The sequence below is a fragment of the Anomalospiza imberbis genome, chromosome 37, assembly GCF_031753505.1.
Source record: "Anomalospiza imberbis isolate Cuckoo-Finch-1a 21T00152 chromosome 37, ASM3175350v1, whole genome shotgun sequence".
In the NCBI taxonomy this organism is placed as follows: Eukaryota; Metazoa; Chordata; class Aves; order Passeriformes; family Viduidae; genus Anomalospiza; species Anomalospiza imberbis.
In genome coordinates, this window is record NC_089717.1 from 667,571 (window position 1) to 686,635 (window position 19,065).

A 19,065-nucleotide genomic window follows, 5' to 3' on the forward strand; every position below is an offset into this window, starting at 1 on the left:
ATATCCCCCCACTCCTCCATCCCCTGTCCCCAATCCCATGTCCCCTCCATTCCTCACCATCTCCCCATCCCACATTCCCATCCCACATTCCCACCCCCTATCCCCATCCCATATCCCATCCCATAATCGCATCCCGTCCCACCTCCCCATCCCCCATCCCCCATCCCGTGACCCCTATCCCAAATCCCAATCTCGTGTCGCCCCTGCCCCATTTCCCCTCCCCATCCCATATCCCACATCCCCTACCCCATATCCCACCCCACATCCCTGTACCCCATATCCCCGTACCCCCATACCCATACCCCCATCCTCATACCCCCCATCCTGCCCCCCATATCCCTCACCCCATTTTCCTATCCCACATTCCCCACCCCACATCCCCGTACCCCGCATCCCGCCCCCTGTCCCCATACCCCATATCCCACCCCACATCCCCATACCCCCAATCCCCATACCCCCATCTCGCCCCCCATCCCACCCCCCATATTCCTCACCCCATCTCCCCCCTCCCCATTCCACATTCCCTGCCCCACATCCCCATACCCCATATCCCATCCCACATCCCCGTACCCCCCATCCTCCCCCATATGCCCATGCTCCACATCCCCATACCCCATATCCCATCCTACATCCCCGTACCCCCCATCCTGCCCCATATCCCCCCAATATCCCCATACCCCCATCCCACCCTGCACCCCCGTGACCCCATCCTGCCCCACACCCCTGTACCCCACATCCCCATACCCCCATACCCCCACACCCCTGTACCCCACATCCCCATACCCCACACCCTCATACCCCACACCCCCAAACCCCATACCCCCATACCCCACATCCCCATACCCCACACCCCCATACCCCACACCCCCAAACCCCATACCCCCATACCCCACATCCCCATACCCCACACCCCCATACTCTACACCCTCATACCCCACATCCCACACCCCACATCCCACACCCCCATACCCCACATCCCCATACCCCACACCCTCATAACCCACACCCCCAAACCCCACACCCCCATACTCTACACCCTCATACCCCACATCCCACACCCCCATACCCCACACCCCCATACCCCACATCCCCATACCCCATACCCCCATACCCCTGTACCCCACATCCCCATACCCCACACCCTCATACCCCACACCCCTGTACCCCACATCCCCATACCCCATACCCCCGTACCCCACACCCCCATACCTCACACCCCCATACCCCACATCCCACACCCCATACCCCACACCCCATACCCCACACCCCCATACCTCACACCCCCATAACCCATACCCCCGTACCCACACCCCCGTGACCCCATCCCGCCCCACGCCCCGTACCCGCTCCCCGGTGCCCGCACCCCGTGCCCCGTCGCTCCCGCAGCTCCATGGACGTGCCGCGCCTGCCGTCCCCGCCGCAGGAGAAGGGCCCTGCCGAGGTGCTGGTCCTGAGCCGCCCGCCGCTCGCCCGCTCCTCGCCCGCCTACTGCACCAGCAGCTCGGACCTGACCGAGCCCGAGGGCGGCCGCGGGGGCGCGCTGGGGGTCGGCAAGAGCGTGTCCATGCTGGACCTGCAGGACGGACGCGTGGACAGCATCCCCAGCCTGCCGGCCGAGCTGCTGGCCGGGGGCGCGGCCCCGGGGGGCGCGGGCCAGGGCGGGCTGCGGCCCGGTCGCCTCTCGCAGGGCAGCGCCTCCAGCCTGGCCCCGCCGCGCCTGGGCGTGCCCGAGCCCGGGGGCCCGCAGCTGCGGGTGCCGCTCTCCTTCCAGAACCCGCTGTTCCACCTGGCCGCCGACGGGCCCCTGCGCGGCCCCGACGGGGGCGGAGGGGGCGGCGGGAGGGGCGAGGGGGGCGGCGGAGAGGGGGGACACTTCGGGGGCGTCCCCCCGCCGCCGCTGCACGGCTACAGCAAGAGCGAGGAGCTGGCGACCCCTCCCCAGAAACACATCACGCACAGCCACAGCTACAGCGACGAGTTCGGGCGGCCGGGCGGCGACTTCGGCCGCAGGCAGCTGTCGCTCCAGGACACGCTGGCCCCCCCCCAGATCACCATCGGGGCCCCCCCGCCGCCCACCCCGCGGGGGTCGCGGGCGGGGAAAGGGGGCGGGGGTCCCTCGGCGCTGGGGGTGCCCCAGAAGCCGCGCCCGGCCAGCGGGAACCTGCTGGCCTCGCCCGAGCCCGCCTACGGCCCGGCCCGCTCCCGCCAGCCCTCGCTGGCCAAGGAGGCCTCGGTGGCCGGCATGAAACCGCCCGTCACCAAGCAGGTGAGGGGACAGCGGGGACAGCAGCGCGGACAGAGGGGACAGACGGGACACGGGGGACAGCGGGGACAGTGGGAGGGGTGGGGGCCATGGGATATGGGGACACTGGGGACATGAGGGCACACTGGGGACAAGGGGGACATTGGGGGTGTGGGGACTTTGGGGACACTGGGGACACTGGAGGGTGTAGGGGACATTGGGGATGTGGGGGATGTACAGGGTGTTGGGGGATGTGGGGACACTGGGGGACACTGGGGAGATGTGAGGACTTTGGGGACACTGAGGACATTGGGGGACATGGGGACATTGGCATGTGGGACATGGGGACACGGTGGGGACAGGGTGGTGGAGGGGGAACCAAACTCATCTTTGTGTCCCCTTGTGTCCCCCCATGTCCTCCTGTGTCCCCACATCCCCATGTCCCCTGTGTCCCCATGTCACCCATGTCTGCCTGGTGTCCCCAATGTCCCCCCATTGTCCCCGATGTCCCCCTTTATCCCCGTGTCCCCCATCCCTTCCATATTCCTCTGATGTCCCCATGTCCCCTATGACTGTCAATGTCCCCATGTCCCCCTGCTGTCCCTGATGTCCTGCTGTGTCCCCATGTCCCCACGCTGTCCCCATGTCCCCTCACCGTCCCCTCACTGACCCCACACTGTCCCCATGTCCCCACACTGTCCCCATGTCTCCTCACCGTCCCTGTGTCCCCACACTGTCTCCACACTGTCCCCATGCTGTCCCCTCACTGTCCCTGTGTCCCCATGCTGTCCCCATGTCCCCTCCGTGTCCCCTCGGTGTCCCCATGTCCCATCACTGTTACCTCCCTGTCCCCGTGTCCCCTCCCTGTCCCTGTGTCCCCTCCCTGTCCCTGTGTCCCCACTATCCCAATGTTCCCTCGGTGTGCGGTGTCCCTGTGTCCCCCATGTCCCCTCGGTGTCCCCTCGGTGTGCGGTGTCCCTGTCCCCCTGTGTCCCCCGTGTCCTCTCGGTGTCCCCGCGGTGCGTGATGTCCCCATGTCCCCCGCATCCCTGTGTCCCTCGGTGCGCGATGTCCCCACTGTCCCCGTGTCCCTGTGTCCCCGCGGTGCGCGGTGTCCCCATGTCCCCACTGTCCCCATGTCCCTGTGTCCCTCGGTGCGTGGTGTCCCCATGTCCCCACTGTCCCCGTGTCCCTGTGTCCCTCGGTGCGCGGTGTCCCCACTGTCCCCGTGTCCCTGTGTCCCCGCGGTGCGCGGTGTCCCCATGTCCCCACTGTCCCCATGTCCCTGTGTCCCCGCGGTGCGCGGTGTCCCCATGTCCCCACTGTCCCCGTGTCCCTGTGTCCCCGCGGTGCGCGGTGTCCCCATGTCCCCACTGTCCCCATGTCCCTGTGTCCCCGCGGTGTGCGGTGTCCCCATGTCCCCACTGTCCCCATGTCCCTGTGTCCCTCGGTGCGCGGTGTCCCCGCAGGCGTCGCAGACGCCGTCCACGCTGAACCCGGTGCTGCCGGCGGCCGAGCGCACGGTGGCCTGGGTGTCCAACATGCCGCACCTGTCGGCCGACATCGAGAGCTCGCACATCGAGCGCGAGGAGTACAAGCTCAAGGAGTACTCCAAGTCCATGGACGAGAGCCGGCTGGACCGGGTAGGGCAGGTGTGCCTGGCACAGGTGTGAGTGACACAGGTGTGAGTGACACAGGTGTGAGAGTGACACAGGTGTGAGTGTGACACAGGTGTGAGTGACACAGGTGTGAGTGACACAGGTGTGAGAGTGACACAGGTGTGAGTGTGACACAGGTGTGACTGACACAGGTGTGAGTGACACAGGTGTGAGTGTGACACAGGTGTGCCTGGCACAGGTGTGAGTGACACAGGTGTGAGAGTGACACAGGTGTGACTGACACAGGTGTGAGTGTGACACAGGTGTGAGAGTGACACAGGTGTGAGAGTGACACAGGTGTGAGTGACACGGGTGTGAGAGTGACACAGGTGTGAGAGTGACACAGGTGTGACTGACACAGGTGTGCCTGGCACAGGTGTGAGTGTGACACAGGTGTGAGTGTGACACAGGTGTGAGTGACACAGGTGTGAGTGACACAGGTGTGAGAGTGACACAGGTGTGAGTGACACAGGTGTGAGTGTGACACAGGTGTGAGTGTGACACAGGTGTGAGAGTGACACGGGTGTGAGTGACACAGGTGTGAGTGACACAGGTGTGAGAGTGACACGGGTGTGAGTGTGACACAGGTGTGAGAGTGACACAGGTGTGAGTGTGACACAGGTGTGAGTGACACAGGTGTGACTGACACAGGTGTGAAAGTGACACAGGTGTGAGAGTGACACAGGTGTGAGTGTGACACAGGTGTGACTGACACAGGTGTGAGTGACACAGGTGTGAGTGACACAGGTGTGAGTGTGACACAGGTGTGAGAGTGACACAGGTGTGAGTGACACAGGTGTGAGTGTGACACAGGTGTGAGTGTGACACAGGTGTGAGTGTTACACAGATGTGCCTGGCACAGGTGTGAGTGACACAGGTGTGAGTGACACAGGTGTGAGTGTGACACAGGTGTGAGAGTGACACAGGTGTGCTCAGGTGTGAGTGACACAGGTGTGAGTGACACGGCTGTGAGTGACACAGGTGTGTGAGGGATCCAGGTGTGAGTGACACAGGTGTGACTGGTACAGGTGTGCCCCGGTGTGATTGATATAGGTGTGCCCAGGTGTGCCCAGGTGTGAGTGATGCAGGTTCAGATGTGTTGATGTTCAGGTGTGCAGGGATCCAGGTGAGCAGATATTCAGGTGTGCCAGGATCCAGGTATGCAGATGTACCCAGGTGTACCCAGATGTTCAAGGATCCAGGGGATGGTCCTGGTGGATCTCAGGTGTGCAGGGATCCAGATGTGCAGGTGTCAGGAGATGATTCTATGGACCCCCAATGTCCCCTGCGCCAGGTGTGCAGGGATCCAGGTGGGCAGGCTCCAGGTGTGCAGGGATCCAGGTGTGTAGGGATCCAGGTGTGCAGGCTCCAGGAGATGATCCCATGTACCTCAGGAGGTGATGCTGGTGGATCTCAGGTGTGTCAGGTGTCCCCTGGGGCAGGTGAAGGAGTACAAGGAAGAGATCCAGGTGTGTCAGGGGTCCCCAGGTGCATCAGGTGTCCCCAGCTTTCCCAGGTGCTGTAGTTGTCCCTGGGTGTCCCCAGGTACTGTAAGTGTGCCCAGGTGTGTCGAGCGTCCCCAGGTGCGCGGCAGTGTCCCTTTGGCAGGTGAAGGAGTACGAGGAGGAGATCCACTCGCTGAAGGAGCAGCTGCACAGGGACAGGGGAGTGACAGGGGTGCCCATAGCTGTGCCCAGGTGTGACAGGTGTGCCCATAGCTGGGTGGAGGGGGTTCCCAGGTGTGCCGGGTGTCCCCAGGTGCGCTGCAGTGTCCTTTTGTGACAGGTGGGCCTGTAGCTCTGCCCAGGTGTGCCCAGGTGTGCCCAGGTGTGTCCAGGTGTGCCAGGTGTCCCCACGTGCGCGGCAGTGTCCCTTTGGCAGGTGAAGGAGTACGAGGAGGAGATCCACTCGCTGAAGGAGCGGCTGCACAGGGACAGGGGGGTGACAGGGGTGCCCATAGCTGTGCCCAGGTGTGACAGGTGTGCCCATAGCTGTGCCCAGGTGTGCCCAGGTGTGCCCGTAGCTGTGCCCAGGTGTGACAGGTGTGCCCGTAGCTGGGTGGAGGGGGTTCCCAGGTGTGCCGGGTGTCCCCAGGTGCGCTGCAGTGTCCCTTTGGCAGGTGAAGGAGTACGAGGAGGAGATCCACTCGCTGAAGGAGCGGCTGCACATGTCCAACCGCAAGCTGGAGGAGTACGAGCGGCGCCTGGTGACGCAGGAGGAGCAGACCAGCCGCATCCTCCTGCAGTACCAGCAGCGCCTGGAGCTCAGCGAGAAACGGCTCCGGCAGCAGCAGCAGGAGAAGGACTCGCAGATCAAGAGCATCATCGGCAGGTGAGGGACACACGGGGACAGCGGGGACACTGGGGACATGGGGACAGACGGGGACATGGGGACGTGGGGACACAAAGGGGCGTGGGGACATGGGAACTCGCAGATCAAGAGCGTCATTGGCAGGTGAGGGACACATGGGGACAGTGGGGATACTGGGGACATGGGGACAGACAGGGACACTGGGGACGTGGGGACATCGAGGGGACATGGGGACAGACAGGGACATGGGGACACAAAGGGACACTGGGACACTGGGGACACATGGGGACATGGGGACTTGCCAATCAGGAGCATCATCGGCAGGTGAGGGACACACGGGGACAGTGGGGACACTGGGGACGTGGGGACAGACAGGGACGCTGGGGACGTGGGGACATCGAGGGGACATAGGGACAGACAGGGACATGGGGACACACAGGGACTCACAGATCGTCAGCAGGTGAGGGACACACAGGGACAGTGGGGACACTGGGGACATTGAGGGGACAGTGAGGACATGGGGACACACAGGGACATGGGGACACACAGGGCCAGGGGCACACAGGGACTCACAGATTGTCAGCAGGTGAGGGACACACGGGGACAGCCAGGGGACACTGGGGACATCAGGGACATCGGGACACTGGGGACATCAGGGACATCGAGGGCGACACAGGGACATCAGGGATACAGGGACATTGGGGACACCCAGAATGACACAAGGGACATTGGGGACACGGGACAGAGGGACACAGGTACAAAGGGACACAGAAGGACGTGGGGGTGACACAAGCACAAGTAGGACATGGGTGACACTGAGGTGACGGGGGCCATGGGGACACGGCATGGCGCATGTGTGTCCCCACGATTGTCTCCAAGTCCCTGGGGTGTCCCTGGCATGTCCCCAGATGTCCCTGAGGGTGTCCCTGGGATGTCCCCAAGTGTCCCCAGGGTGTCCCCGAGGGTGTCCCCAGAATGTCCTTGGGTGTCCTTGGGCTGTATCAGGGGTGTCCCCATGACCTTGAGGTGTCCTCAAGGTGTCCCCAGAGTTGTCCCCATGGCTCTGGGTGTCCCAAGGTGTCCCCGGGCTGTCCCCATGTCCTTGACCTGTTCCTGGGGGTGTCCCCATGTCCCTGGCTGTGTCCCCATGTCCCTGGGCTGTCCCCATGTCCTTGACCTGTTCCTGGGGGTGTCCCCATGTCCCTGGCTGTGTCCCCATGTCCCTGGGCTGTCCCCAGGCTGTCCCCCTGTGTCTGGGGCTGTCCCTGGCCTGTCCCCGTGTCCCCAGGCTGTTCCCGACCTGTCCCCGTGTCCCCAGGCTGTCCCTGGGCTGTCCCCATGTCCTTGACCTGTTCCTGGGGGTGTCCCCATGTCCCCGGCTGTGTCCCCATGTCCCTGGGCTGTCCCCGGGCTGTCCCCAGGTGTGTCCCCATGTCCCTGGGGCTGTCCCCATACTGTCCCCGTGTCCCCAGGCTGTCCCTGGGCTGTCCCCATGTCCTTGACCTGTTCCTGGGGGTGTCCCCATGTCCCCGGCTGTGTCCCCACGTCCCTGGGCTGTCCCCAGGTGTGTCCCCATGTCCCTGGGGCTGTCCCCGGGCTGTCCCCATGTCCCCAGGCTGTCCCTGGGCTGTCCCCGGGCTGTCCCCGTGTCCCCAGGCTGTCCCCAGGCTGTCCCCGGGCTGTCCCCGGGCTGTCCCCGTGTTCCCAGGCTGTCCCCAGGCTGTCCCCAGGCTGTCCCCGGCCTGTCCCCGTGTCCCCAGGCTGTCCCCAGGCTGTCCCCAGGCTGTCCCCAGGCTGTCCCCTGGGCTGTCCCCAGGCTGTCCCCGGGCTGTCCCCGGGCTGTCCCCGTGTCCCCAGGCTGTCCCCAGGCTGTCCCCGGGCTGTCCCCGGGCTGTCCCCGTGTCCCCAGGCTGTCCCCGGGCTGTCCCCGGGCTGTCCCCGTGTCCCCAGGCTGTCTCCGGGCTGTCCCCGTGTCCCCAGGCTGTCCCCGGGCTGTCCCCAGGCTGTCCCTGGGCTGTCCCCAGGCTGTCCCCGGGCTGTCCCCGGGCTGTCCCCGTGTCCCCAGGCTGTCTCCGGGCTGTCCCCAGGCTGTCCCCGGGCTGTCCCCGGGCTGTCCCCGGCCTGTCCCCGTGTCCCCAGGCTGTCTCCGGGCTGTCCCCGGGCTGTCCCCATGTCCCCAGGCTGTCCCCAGGCTGTCCCCGGGCTGTCCCCGGGCTGTCCCCATGTCCCCAGGCTGTCCCCAGGCTGTCCCCGGGCTGTCCCCGGCCTGTCCCCATGTCCCCAGGCTGTCCCCGGGCTGTCTCCGGGCTGTCCCCGTGTCCCCGGGGGGTGTCCCTGGGCGCGCCGGGGATGTCCCCGGGGGGGTGGCAGCATGACCCCGGTGAAGCCTGGCCCCGCAGGCTGATGCTGGTGGAGCAGGAGCTGCGCAGGGATCACTTGGGCGCCCACGACCCGTCCGAGGGCCGGCGGCGGCTGCTCGACGCTCAGGTGGAAATTACAATGTCATTGCTCTGCTCCGTGTGACATCGGCCATCCCACGCCGCGCTGGGGGCGGGCGGGGGGCTCGGGGGGGGGTTGGGGGCGCTCCTGGGGCTACTCGGGTGTTTTCAGGGGGTTCTGGGTGTCCCATGGGGGGTCTGGGTGTCTCTAGGGGTGTTAAGGGGAGGTCTGTGGGGGTTTTGGGGTGTTCTGGGTGTCCCTAGGGGAGTTTTGGGGGGGAATCTGGGGGGGTTTTGGGTGTCCCGAGGGCGTTTAGATGGGGGTCTGTGGGGTTTCAGGGGGCCTGTGGGGGGTTTTGGGGGGGTTCTGGGTGTCCCGTGGGGGGTTTCAGGGGGTCTGTGGGGGTTTGGGGGGGTTCTGGGTGTCCCATGGGGGGTTTCAGGGGGCCTGTGGGGGGTTTTGGGGGGGTTCTGGGTGTCCCGTGGGGGGTTTCAGGGGGCCTGTGGGGGGTTTTGGGGGGGTCTGTGGGAGTTTGGGGGACTTATGGGTGTCCTGAGGGGGATTTGAGGGGGTCTGGGGGGGGTCTGGATGTCCCTAGGGAAGTTCTGGGGGGTCTGGGGGCCGTTCTGGGTGTCCCGGGGGGGTTGGGGGGGGGGTCTGTGGGAGTTTTGGGGGGGTCTCTGAAAGTTTTCGGTGTCCCGGAGGGGGTTCTGTGGGGGTTTAGGGGGGTTCTGGGTGTCCCTAGGGGGTTTTGGGTGTTTTAGGAGTGTTATTGGGGGTCTATAGGGGATATTTGGCTATTTTTGGGGGGTTCTGGGTGTCCCTGGGGGGTTTTGGGGTCTCTGTGGGGGTTTTGGGTGTCCCTAGGGGGGTTGGGGGAGGGCTGTGGGGGGTTCGGGGGGGTCTTTGGGGGGTTTGGGGGGTTCTGGGTGTCCCATGGGGGGGTTGGGGGGGCTATTTCTTGTCTGTGGGGGGTATTTGGGGATTTTGGGGGAGGTGTTTAGGGGATTTGGGGTGCTATTTGGGGTCTGTGGGGGTTTTGGGGGGGTTATGGGGGTGCCTAGGGGGTTTGGAAGGGGGTATTCGGGGTCTGTTGGGGGAATTTTGGGGTTTCAGGGGTTTATGGGTACCCCTAGGCGCTTTTGGGGGTCTCTGGGTGTTATTGGGTATTTTTGGGGGTCTCTGGGGGTTATTGGGTATTTTGGGGGGAGTTTGGGGGTCTCTGGGGGTGTTTCTGGGGTTATTGGGGTTTGGGGGGGTTATGGGTTTTCCCGGGGGGTTCTGGGGGGGGTCAGTTGGGGTCTGTGAGGGTTTTGGGGATCTCTGGGAGGTCTTTGGGCATCTGGGAGGAGGATTTGGGGTTTTGGGGGGGGTTTGGGGATCCCCGGGGGGCTCCTGTCACCTCTGGGGGCTGTGGGGGGACAAGCCACCTCTGGGGGGGACATGGTGGCACTTGGGAGGGGCACAGGGGGACAGGGCCACCCCCAGGGGGACAATGGGACCCCTGGGTGGGGGGACAGGGACCCCTGGAGGGGACAGGGCCACCCCCAGAGGGGACACGGCCACCCTCAGGGGGACAATGGGACCCCCAGAGGGGACAGGGCCACCCCCAGTGGGGGACAAAGTGACTCCAAAGCGGGGACAAAGTGACCCCTGGAAGGGACAGGGCCACCCCTGGGGGGACAAAGTGACCCCCCAGAAGGACAGGGCCACCCCCCAGTGGGGACTAGGCCACCCCCAGTCAATACAGACCCACCCCTGAGGGGACAAAGTGACCCCTGGAAGGGACAGGGCCACTCCTGGAGGGACAGGGCCACCCCCGGCTGGGACAAGGCCACCCCTGAGGGGACAAAGTGGCCCCCAGAGGGGACAGGGCCACCCCTGTGGCGATAAAGTGACCCCCACAGGACACAGGGCCACCCCCGGGGTGACACCAGAGGGACATTTCAGGGCAGAGGTGACACCGCCCCACCTCCCACCCCAGGGACAGCGCCACCCTGGTGTCCCCAAGGCCACCCCCGTGTCTCCCCCCCAGCGACGGGGCCGTTCCTGTGCCCCATCCTCGGGTCGTGGCCACCGCAGGGCCACCTCAGGGGCCACCTCGGGGCCACCTCGGGGCCACCCCAGGGCCACCTCAGGGCCACCTCGGGGCCACCCTGGGGCCAGCCCGGCCGGGCCGTGTCCCCGCGCGGCGCGGTGGCCGCGGTGGCCCTGATGTCCCCTCCCGTGTCTCTCTTGTCACAGCTGTCCGTCAGGTAGCGCGGCCCAGCCCCGCCAGTGGCACCGGACCCTCGGCCACCGGTGACACCCCAGGTGGGTCCTTGTCCCCTCCCTGCCACCCCCCAGGCCGCACAGGGGGACCCTTGGGGACACAGATCCCAGATGTCCCCAAGAGCCTCTCGTGTCCCCAGGGGACGCTGGGAACCCTTGGAGACATGGATCTGGAATGTCCCCAAGCGCTCTGCTGGCCCCAAGGGACACTGGGGACACTTTGCGGGTGTCCCCATGTCCCTCCCGTGTCCCCATGTCCCTCCCATGTCCCTCAGGCACATTGGGGACCCTTGGGGACACGGATCCAAGATGTCCCCAAGACCCTCCTGTGTCCCTAAAGGACATTTGAGACCCTTGGGGACATGGATCTGGGGACACATGTCCCTCCATGTCCCTCGTGGGCATGGGGACTCCTTGGGGACACAGACCCAGGTGTCCCCAAGGGTCATTGGGGACCCTTGGGGACATGGATCTGGAGTGTCCCCATGCCCCTCCTGTGTCCCCATGTCCCTCCCATGTCCCCAAGGCACATTGGCGACCCTTGGGGACGGATGCAAATGTCCCCAAAACCCTTTCTGTCCCCAAGGGACACTGGGGACACAGATCTGGATGTCCCCATGTCCCTTCCCCCTCCCTCGGGACCACTGGGGACACGGATCCAGGTGTCCCCATGTCCCTCCTGTGTCCCCATGTCCCCTCCATGTTCCTCAAGGAGACTGGGACCCCTTGGGGACATGGATCCAGATGTCCCCAGAGGACATTGGGACCCCTTGGGGACACAGATCCAGATGTCCCCAAAGGACATTGGGACCCCTTGGGGACACGGATCCAGATGTCCCCAAGATGCTCGTTGTCCCCATGTCCTTCCCATGTCCCTCAGGAGCACTGGGGACACTTGGGGACACTTGGGGACATGGATCCAAGATGTCCCCAAGACCCTCCTGTGTCCCCGCGTTCTACAGGGACACAACGGACGCCTTGGGGACACCACCCCCCATGTCCCTCCTGTGTCCCCATGTCCCTTGGGGACATGGATTCAGGTGTCCCCACATCCCTCCTGCTGTCCCCATGTCCCCTGGGGACATGGACTGAGGTGTCCCAATGTCCCTCCTGGTGTTCTCCTGTCCCTCCCGTGTCCCTGTGTCGCCTGGGGACACGGATCCAGGTGTCCCCTTGTCCCTTCTGTGTCCCCATGTCCTTTAGGGACATGGGGGACCCCTTGGGGACACGGATCCAGGTGTCCCCTTGTCCCTCCTGATGTCACCACGTCCTTCCTGGTGTCCCCATGTCTCTTGTGGACACTGGGGACCCCCTGGGGACACCACCCCTGGTGTCCCCATGTCCTTCCTGGTGTCCCCATGTCCTTCCTGGTGTCCCCATGTCCCTTAGGGACACTGAGGACCCTTTGGGGACATTGGGCACCCCCTAGGGGCGCCACCTCAGGTGTCCCCATGTCCCTTGTGGACACTGGGGACCCTTTGGGGACACCACCCCTGGTGTCCCCGTGTCCCCTCAGGTGCCACCACCGGCCCTGTCCCCACCCCCTGGAGGTGCCACCATTGTCCCCATCCCCCCTGGGGGGGTGACCATGGTTGGGGGGGGTTTGGGGGGGGTTGTCACCAAATGTCCCCCAGCGCTGGCGCCGCGTCACCGTCACCATCCTCGTGTCTTGTGTCTGTCCCCATCTCACCGGGGGGGAGGTGACACCCGTGTCCGTGTGCCATGTCCTGTCACCGCGGGGGGGGGTGGGGACAGATGAGGGAGCGCCAGGACAATGGGGGGGGGGGGTGGGGACAGTTTAGGGGAGGGCAGGGACAATTTTAGGGGGGGTGGGGACAATTTTGGGGGTGAATCTCCTCAGTTTTGGGGGGGTGGGGACAAACCGAGGGCGTCCCGCCTTCGCATTTCGGGGTTAATTTTAGGGTGAAACTTTTAGGGTCGGGGTGAATTTAGGGGTTCGGGGTGAAGTTTTAGGGGTTCAGGGTTAATTTGAGGGGTTCGGGGCTAACTTTAGGGTTACCTTTAGGGGTTCAGGGTTACCTTTAGGGGTTCAGGGTTAATTTGAGGGGTTCGGGGTTAACTCCGGGGCGGGTCAGGGGTGGTTTTGGGCGCATTTGCGCTGATTTCGGGCCACCCCGAGGGCCCCGCGCCGGTGCCGCAGGTGAGTGAGCCCCGCACGGGGGGGGGGCGCGGGGCGGGCGGGGCCCCCCGGGGACAACCTGGGGACACTCAGGGACACTCAGGGACACTCAGGGACACTCAGGGCGGCTCTGGCGGGGGCGGGGGGGTGAATGAGCCCCCTCGGTGCCTTGCAGGAGAGGCAGCTTTCCGCCGTGGGTGCAGCAGACCCGGGTGTGATTTGGGGGGCCGGGGGGGTCCCCGGGCGGCCCCCGCCTCCGCCCCCGCCACCCCCGATCACGGCCAACGGCTGCGAGCGGCGCGGCCCCGCTGCTGAGCACTGACCCCCGCCCCGGGGGTCGCCGGGACCCCCCCAAAAACCGCACCCGCACCCCCCTTCAGTCCCCCCGACCCCCCCAGCCCTGGGGGAAAAGGGGGAAAGGGGAGGGCGGGGAGGGGGGAGCACCCGGAGACCCCCGGGGTGAGGAGGAGGAGGAGGAGGAGGAGGAGGAGGAGGCGAGTGGGGCTCGCCCTGGGGGGGTCTCACGCGAGGAATTCGGGGGGATTTGCGCGAGGAATTTTGGGGGTCCTCGTGCAGCGGATCCTCGTGCAAAGGGCTCCTCGTGCGGGGAAAGGAGGGGTCGGGCCAGGATTTGGGGTCCCCGTGTGAGAATTTCGGGGCCCCCGTGTGACCATTTGGGGTCCCCGCGCGATGATTTGGGGTGCCTGTGTGAGGATTTTGGGGTCCCCTGCAAGGGCTCCTCGTGCCACCATCTTCTCGTGTCCCCAAGAGGAATTTGGGGTCCTCGTGCCGGAGCCTCTCGAGTGTCACCAGCTCCTCACCGAGGGCTCCTTGTGGCACCCAGAGGAATTTGGGGGGCTCCTTGTGGCAGCGGGACCAGCCCAGCCCTCGTGCGAGGGTCCCGAGTGCCACCACGTCCTTGTGTCACCAAGAGGAACGGGGGGGGCCTCGTGCAGGAGCCCCTCGGGTGCCACCATCTCCTCGAGCGCCACCAGCTCCCAGTGTCACCAAGAGCCCCCCGAGTGCCACCAGCTCCTCGTGTCACCGGGGCCTCGTACAAGAGAATTTGGGGGGGTCCTTGTGCCACCAAGACCCCCCCAGGTGTCACCAGGACCGGCCCAGCCCCTGTGTGCGGGTCCCTGGTGTCACCGGGGTCTCTCTCTGTGTCACACGCCGCTCTCGGGCACCCACTGGGACCCCCGAGCACCGGGACCCCCCGAATTTCACCGTCCTCGTGCACCGGGACCCCTCTCAGGACCCCCCCTCAGGCATCAGGACCCTCGAGTTTCCCCTCCCCCCTCCTCGGGCACCGGCACCACCGGACGCCCCCCCGAGGAACCGGGACCACCGGAGACCGCCCCACCCCATCAGTCAGCGCCGTCACCGAGCACCGCGACCCCCCCCACGAGCATTGACCCCCCCCCTCGGGCACCGGCACCACCGGACCCCCTCTCAAACATCGCCAGCCTCAGGCACCGGGAGCACCGGGCACACCCCCAATCACCGAGCACCGGGATCCCCCCCATGCACCGCGACCACCGGAGACCCCCCCGAATCACCGAGCACCGGGACCCCCCCTGGGGCACCGGGACCACGGAGACCCCCCCCGAATCACCGAGCACCGGGACCCCCCTGTGCACCCCGCCCGCGTCGTGCACCAGCACCGGGACTGGACCCTCCTCGTGCACCGGGACCCCCCCGTGCATTGACCCCCCCTCACCGAGCACCGGGACTGGGACTGGACCCCCCCTCGAACCCCGGGACCCCCCGGGCACCGGGACCCCCCGGGCAGCGCCACCCCCGTGCACCGGGACAGGGACCGGGCCCCCCTCGAGCATCGACCCCCCCGAGCACCGGGCCCGGACCCCCCTTTGTGCCCCCCACCCATCACGGGGGTTCAGCCCCCTCCCCTTTGACCCCCCCTGGAGCCGCGGGACCCCCGGGAACAGCGCCAGGACCGGGGGGGACCGGGGGGGCCCCAAGCGCTGGGGGGGGCACAGGGGGTCCCCAGCACCTGGGGGGTCTCTTGGGGCTCGGTCCTGTCCCTCCCCCGTTATCAGCCGGGACCCCCCGTTATCACCAGGGACCCCCCCCCCAGTTTACCGGGACCCCCCCATTCACTGCCTCCCCCCCTTCACCGAGCCCCCCAAAGCGCTGGGACCCCCCCCCGATCCATGAGCCCCCCCCAGTGCGCCAGGGCCCCCCCACTCACCGCCCCTCCCCCATCCATGGGAACGCCCCTCACCGCCCCCCCACTCACCAGGACCCCCCAATCCATGGGACCCCCCATACTCACCACGACCCCCCCACACTCACCAGGACCCCCCAATCCATGGGACCCCCCCCACTCACCAGCCCCCCCCACTCAACACGCCCCCCTTTGATTGAACCCCTCTGAAACGCCCCCCAGCCCCTCCCCCCTGGCCCCCCGAGCCCCCGGCCCGCGTTGGGCCCCGCCGGGGCCGGGCTGGCTCCACCCCCCGGGGCCCCCCTGAGCCCCCCCGGCCCCTCCGGACCCCCGGACCCCCCGAGCCCCCCCGGTGGGGCCGGGCTGGCTCCACCCCCCGGGGCCGCCGCTGCGCGGAGCCTTTCAATAAACGCCGATCGGTCTTGTAGCCACGCCCATAGAGAGGCGGGGCGCTCGGGGCAGCCAATGGGAAGCGGCAGAGCGGGGAGGGGCGGGGATTGGAAAGAGTTGGGAATGGGAGCGTGGGAAAATGGGCGGGGCCCAGGGAGTGGCGGCCAATAGGGAAAGGAAGGGGCGTGGTCAGGGGGCGGGAAGAGGAGGGCAATTAAAGGGGTGGGAAAGGGGGCGGGGCCCGGGAAGGGGCGGGGCCTGCGCGGGCCATGACCGGGCAGCATTCCCGGTATTTCCTGTCCGGCCTCGAACCCTTCCTCTGCCGTGTTCCCCCACACAACGCCGCCATCGATGCACCGTCGCTGTTGGACACGAAATGAGCACACAGAGGCTCCGTAAGGTCAAAGGAGAAGAGAGAGAAAGTTTTATTCCAACATCTGGCATTTCTAGAATTCCAAAGGTGACCGTGGATTGGAGGATGGAATTACCACCTCTCCAACCACACTGGTCCAAAGATCAGTCAAGCATTTCTCTCCACCCACAGAGAAAGATGGAAACTGTTCCATTTTCACATGAAGTTGTGTGGGACCTCTGACTCTCAAATATGTAAACATTATCAGAAGGCTAAAGAAGTTTTATGAGAACTTTAAAACTTTCAAAAGAACTGCAAAGGAAAACGCTTTTAAAAATCAGGGCAACATCTCACCCTTTTTCTGTGAAAAAAGAAAAAAAGAAGGTGAACAATATTGAAGGGGAAAATTTAACAATGTTAAAAAGAAAAATGAACACTGTTCAGTGTCCACTTGTGGGGGACTCATCGGAGTGATCACTCGCATTGTCTGCATCCGAGTCATCACTCAGCGATTCACCCACTTGATGCCTTTCAGGTTGGTCACGGTTTCCATGTTGCCCGTCGGCCGGATTCTGTCTCTGTGGTCGCAGGTCAGGGCGAACACACTTTGAAGGTACCCATCGTGCCCCAGTATCTGTGGACACACAAGCATACCCGCGCCCCGAAGCGATAAGGTCATAAGGACCTTCCCACTGTTTGGTGACTAAATTCCGCACTCGAACCTTTGCTCGAGGCTGATGTGCCTCGTCCGCAGCCTGCAACGAGAAATGATGGTTCAAAATGACAGGGTTATTTGAGTTCTGTTGCACTGTAAGATGATTGATGGTGTACAATGCTTTTTCCAACCGACTGTGCAGGGTTTCACCCTGCATTCCCCTTTTCTGTTTTTGAAGAACCCGCTTCAGGGTACCATGAGCGCGTTCTACAATAGCTTGACCAGTTGGAGAATGAGGGATACCAAACTTGTGTGACACACCCCACAACTGCAGGAACTGCTGCACCTTTTGCGATGAGTAAGCAGGACCATTGTCGGTTTTCACAGCAGAAGGTACCCCCAGGACGGCAAAAGCCTGCCGCCAGTGGGCAATGACATCGCGGGCTTTCTCTCCAGTGTGAGCAGAAGCCCACATTGCAGAAGAGAACGTGTCCACCGTGACATGCACATACTTAAGCCGGCCAAACTCGGCAATCTGGGTGACATCAGTCTGCCAAAGCTCCAAAGCCCTAAGGCCTCTGGGGTTTACCCCTGCTGGTAAAGGTGGAGCAAGCACATGGCAGTCGTCACAGGACTCGACAATGTCCCGAGCCTCCGTTGGCGTCAGCTGAAACTGCTTCTGCAAGGTATGTGCGTTCTGATGGAAAAACCCGTGCGATGCCTTGGCCTGCGCGAGTGTATCAGGCTGAGGTGCTACCCATGCCGGGTTAGCCAACCTGTCAGCCCTCGCGTTACCTTCTGCCACAAATCCTGGCAAGTTGGTGTGACTCCTCACATGCAAAACATAAAATGGATGAATCCGGGCCTGAATGGCACACCACAATGTCTTCAGTAAATGAAACAAGGCAGGATTACTGACCTCCTTCAACACTGAATGACCCAATCGCTGTGCAATGTCAGCCACATAGGCGGAATCCGTGACCAAATTGAAAGGTCCCTGGGAAAATCTCTCAAATGCCATAACAGCAGCCCTTAATTCAACCAATTGGGCTGATCCATCCTGATGACCTCCCAGAACCTGCCATTCAGATCCATCCTGCCAGGTAGCAATGGCCTTTCCAGTCTTCCCCGAGCCATCAGTAAAGACAGTGGGCCCTTGCACGGGTTCCTGACTATTTTTGGGCCGCAAAGAAATTTGTGTGGATTTCGCCACCTGCAGTAGCTTGTGGCTGGGCAGATGATAATTGATCTGCCCTGAAAAGTTTTCCAGAGCACTTTGCAGGGACACACTGTGCGCAAAGCTCCAGTCAAAATCCTCCCAGGATACCGGGAGTATGATCTCTGTGGGATCTGCGCCCATCAATTGCAAACACCATTGCCAGCATTTGATTATCAAGCAAGCAATTAGCTCAAACAATGCAGTCGCCGTCTGCTGTGGCCGATGGGGCAGGAAAACCCATTCCAGGATGTGCAAAGAATCGGACCATTTCTCATTCCATTGGCCAATGATGCCTGTGGGATGGGAATCTGGAGTGGCAATGAACAGAGTGACATCAACGGAAGGATCAATGTGATAAACCTGGCAAGCAGAAACAGCTCGCTGAACCTCCTCCAGCACCTGACGTGCCTCAGGGGTCAACGTGCGAGGCAACTTTAAATCAGAGTCTCCCTTTAACAAATCATACAGAGGAGACAGCTGTGCGTCGGTTAGTCCCAGGTACGGACGTAACCAAGTGATGACACCCATCAACTTCTGGGCATCCTTCAGTGTCTTCACTGAATGTACAAATTGCACCTCCTGGTGTTGGATTGTCCGTTCCAGAATTTTGACCCCCAAATACTTCCAAGGAGGTTGTTGTTGAACCTTCTCTGGAGCCACCTGCAGCCCATGAGAATGCAAAGCATCGAGCAACTGAGGCTGTATCCTCAGCAGCTCATCCTGGGTGGACGCAGCCACCAAAATGCTGTCCATATAGTGATAAAGATGGGCATCAGGAAACTGTGAACTCCAGACAAGGCACGGACCACGTACCATTGGCATATAGCAGGAGAGTTGTGCATGCCCTGGAGCAAAAATCTCCATTGATAACGCTGTGCGGGCTCAGCATTGTCGATTGCTGGCACCGAGAAGGCAAATTTCAGTTTGTCATTGGGTTGCAAAGGAATTGTAAAGAAACAATCCTTCAAATCCACAATGAAGATTGGCCAATCTGCAGGAAGCATGGTAGGCGATGGCATGCCTGCCTGCAATGTTCCCATGCTTTCCATCACGGCATTGACCTTTCGGAGGTCTTGAAACAACCTCAATTTCCCAGATTTCTTCTTGATGCAGAAGATAGGAGTGCTCCAGGGACTGGTAGAAGGCTCCAGATGACCGTGCTCCAACTGCTCCTGCACCAAGTTTCGAAGGGTGACTAATT

General features: G+C 63.6%; 2 protein-coding genes and 1 pseudogene across 16 annotated transcripts in view; 2 read left to right on the forward strand and 1 right to left on the reverse strand.

The window, feature by feature from the left end:
* SYNGAP1 (synaptic Ras GTPase activating protein 1) overlaps positions 1-13,537 on the forward strand; it is a 33,538-nt gene extending 20,001 nt beyond the window's left edge. Inside the window, exons 15-20 of one of the 14 annotated variants that reach the window (XR_010994071.1) lie at positions 1,387-2,266; positions 3,712-3,885; positions 6,020-6,231; positions 8,610-8,697; positions 10,894-10,962; positions 13,236-13,372. Coding sequence is in view for 13 of the 14 variants with exons in the window: in XM_068175435.1 (XP_068031536.1) it covers positions 1,387-2,266; positions 3,712-3,885; positions 6,020-6,231; positions 8,597-8,699; positions 10,893-10,962; positions 13,236-13,375 (1,579 nt within the window). In the remaining variant the exon portion in view is untranslated. Of the gene's footprint in view, positions 1-1,386; positions 2,267-3,711; positions 3,886-6,019; positions 6,232-8,596; positions 8,700-10,892; positions 10,963-13,234 lie in introns of all 14 variants that reach the window. The other 13 variants (XM_068175428.1, XM_068175429.1, XM_068175436.1 and 10 more) reach the window with 13 other exon arrangements.
* LOC137464152 (zinc finger protein 154-like) overlaps positions 1-19,065 on the reverse strand; it is a 450,159-nt gene that overhangs the window by 351,780 nt on the left and 79,314 nt on the right. The window lies entirely within an intron of this gene.
* LOC137464123 (zinc finger protein 850-like) overlaps positions 1-19,065 on the forward strand; it is a 466,862-nt pseudogene that overhangs the window by 283,008 nt on the left and 164,789 nt on the right.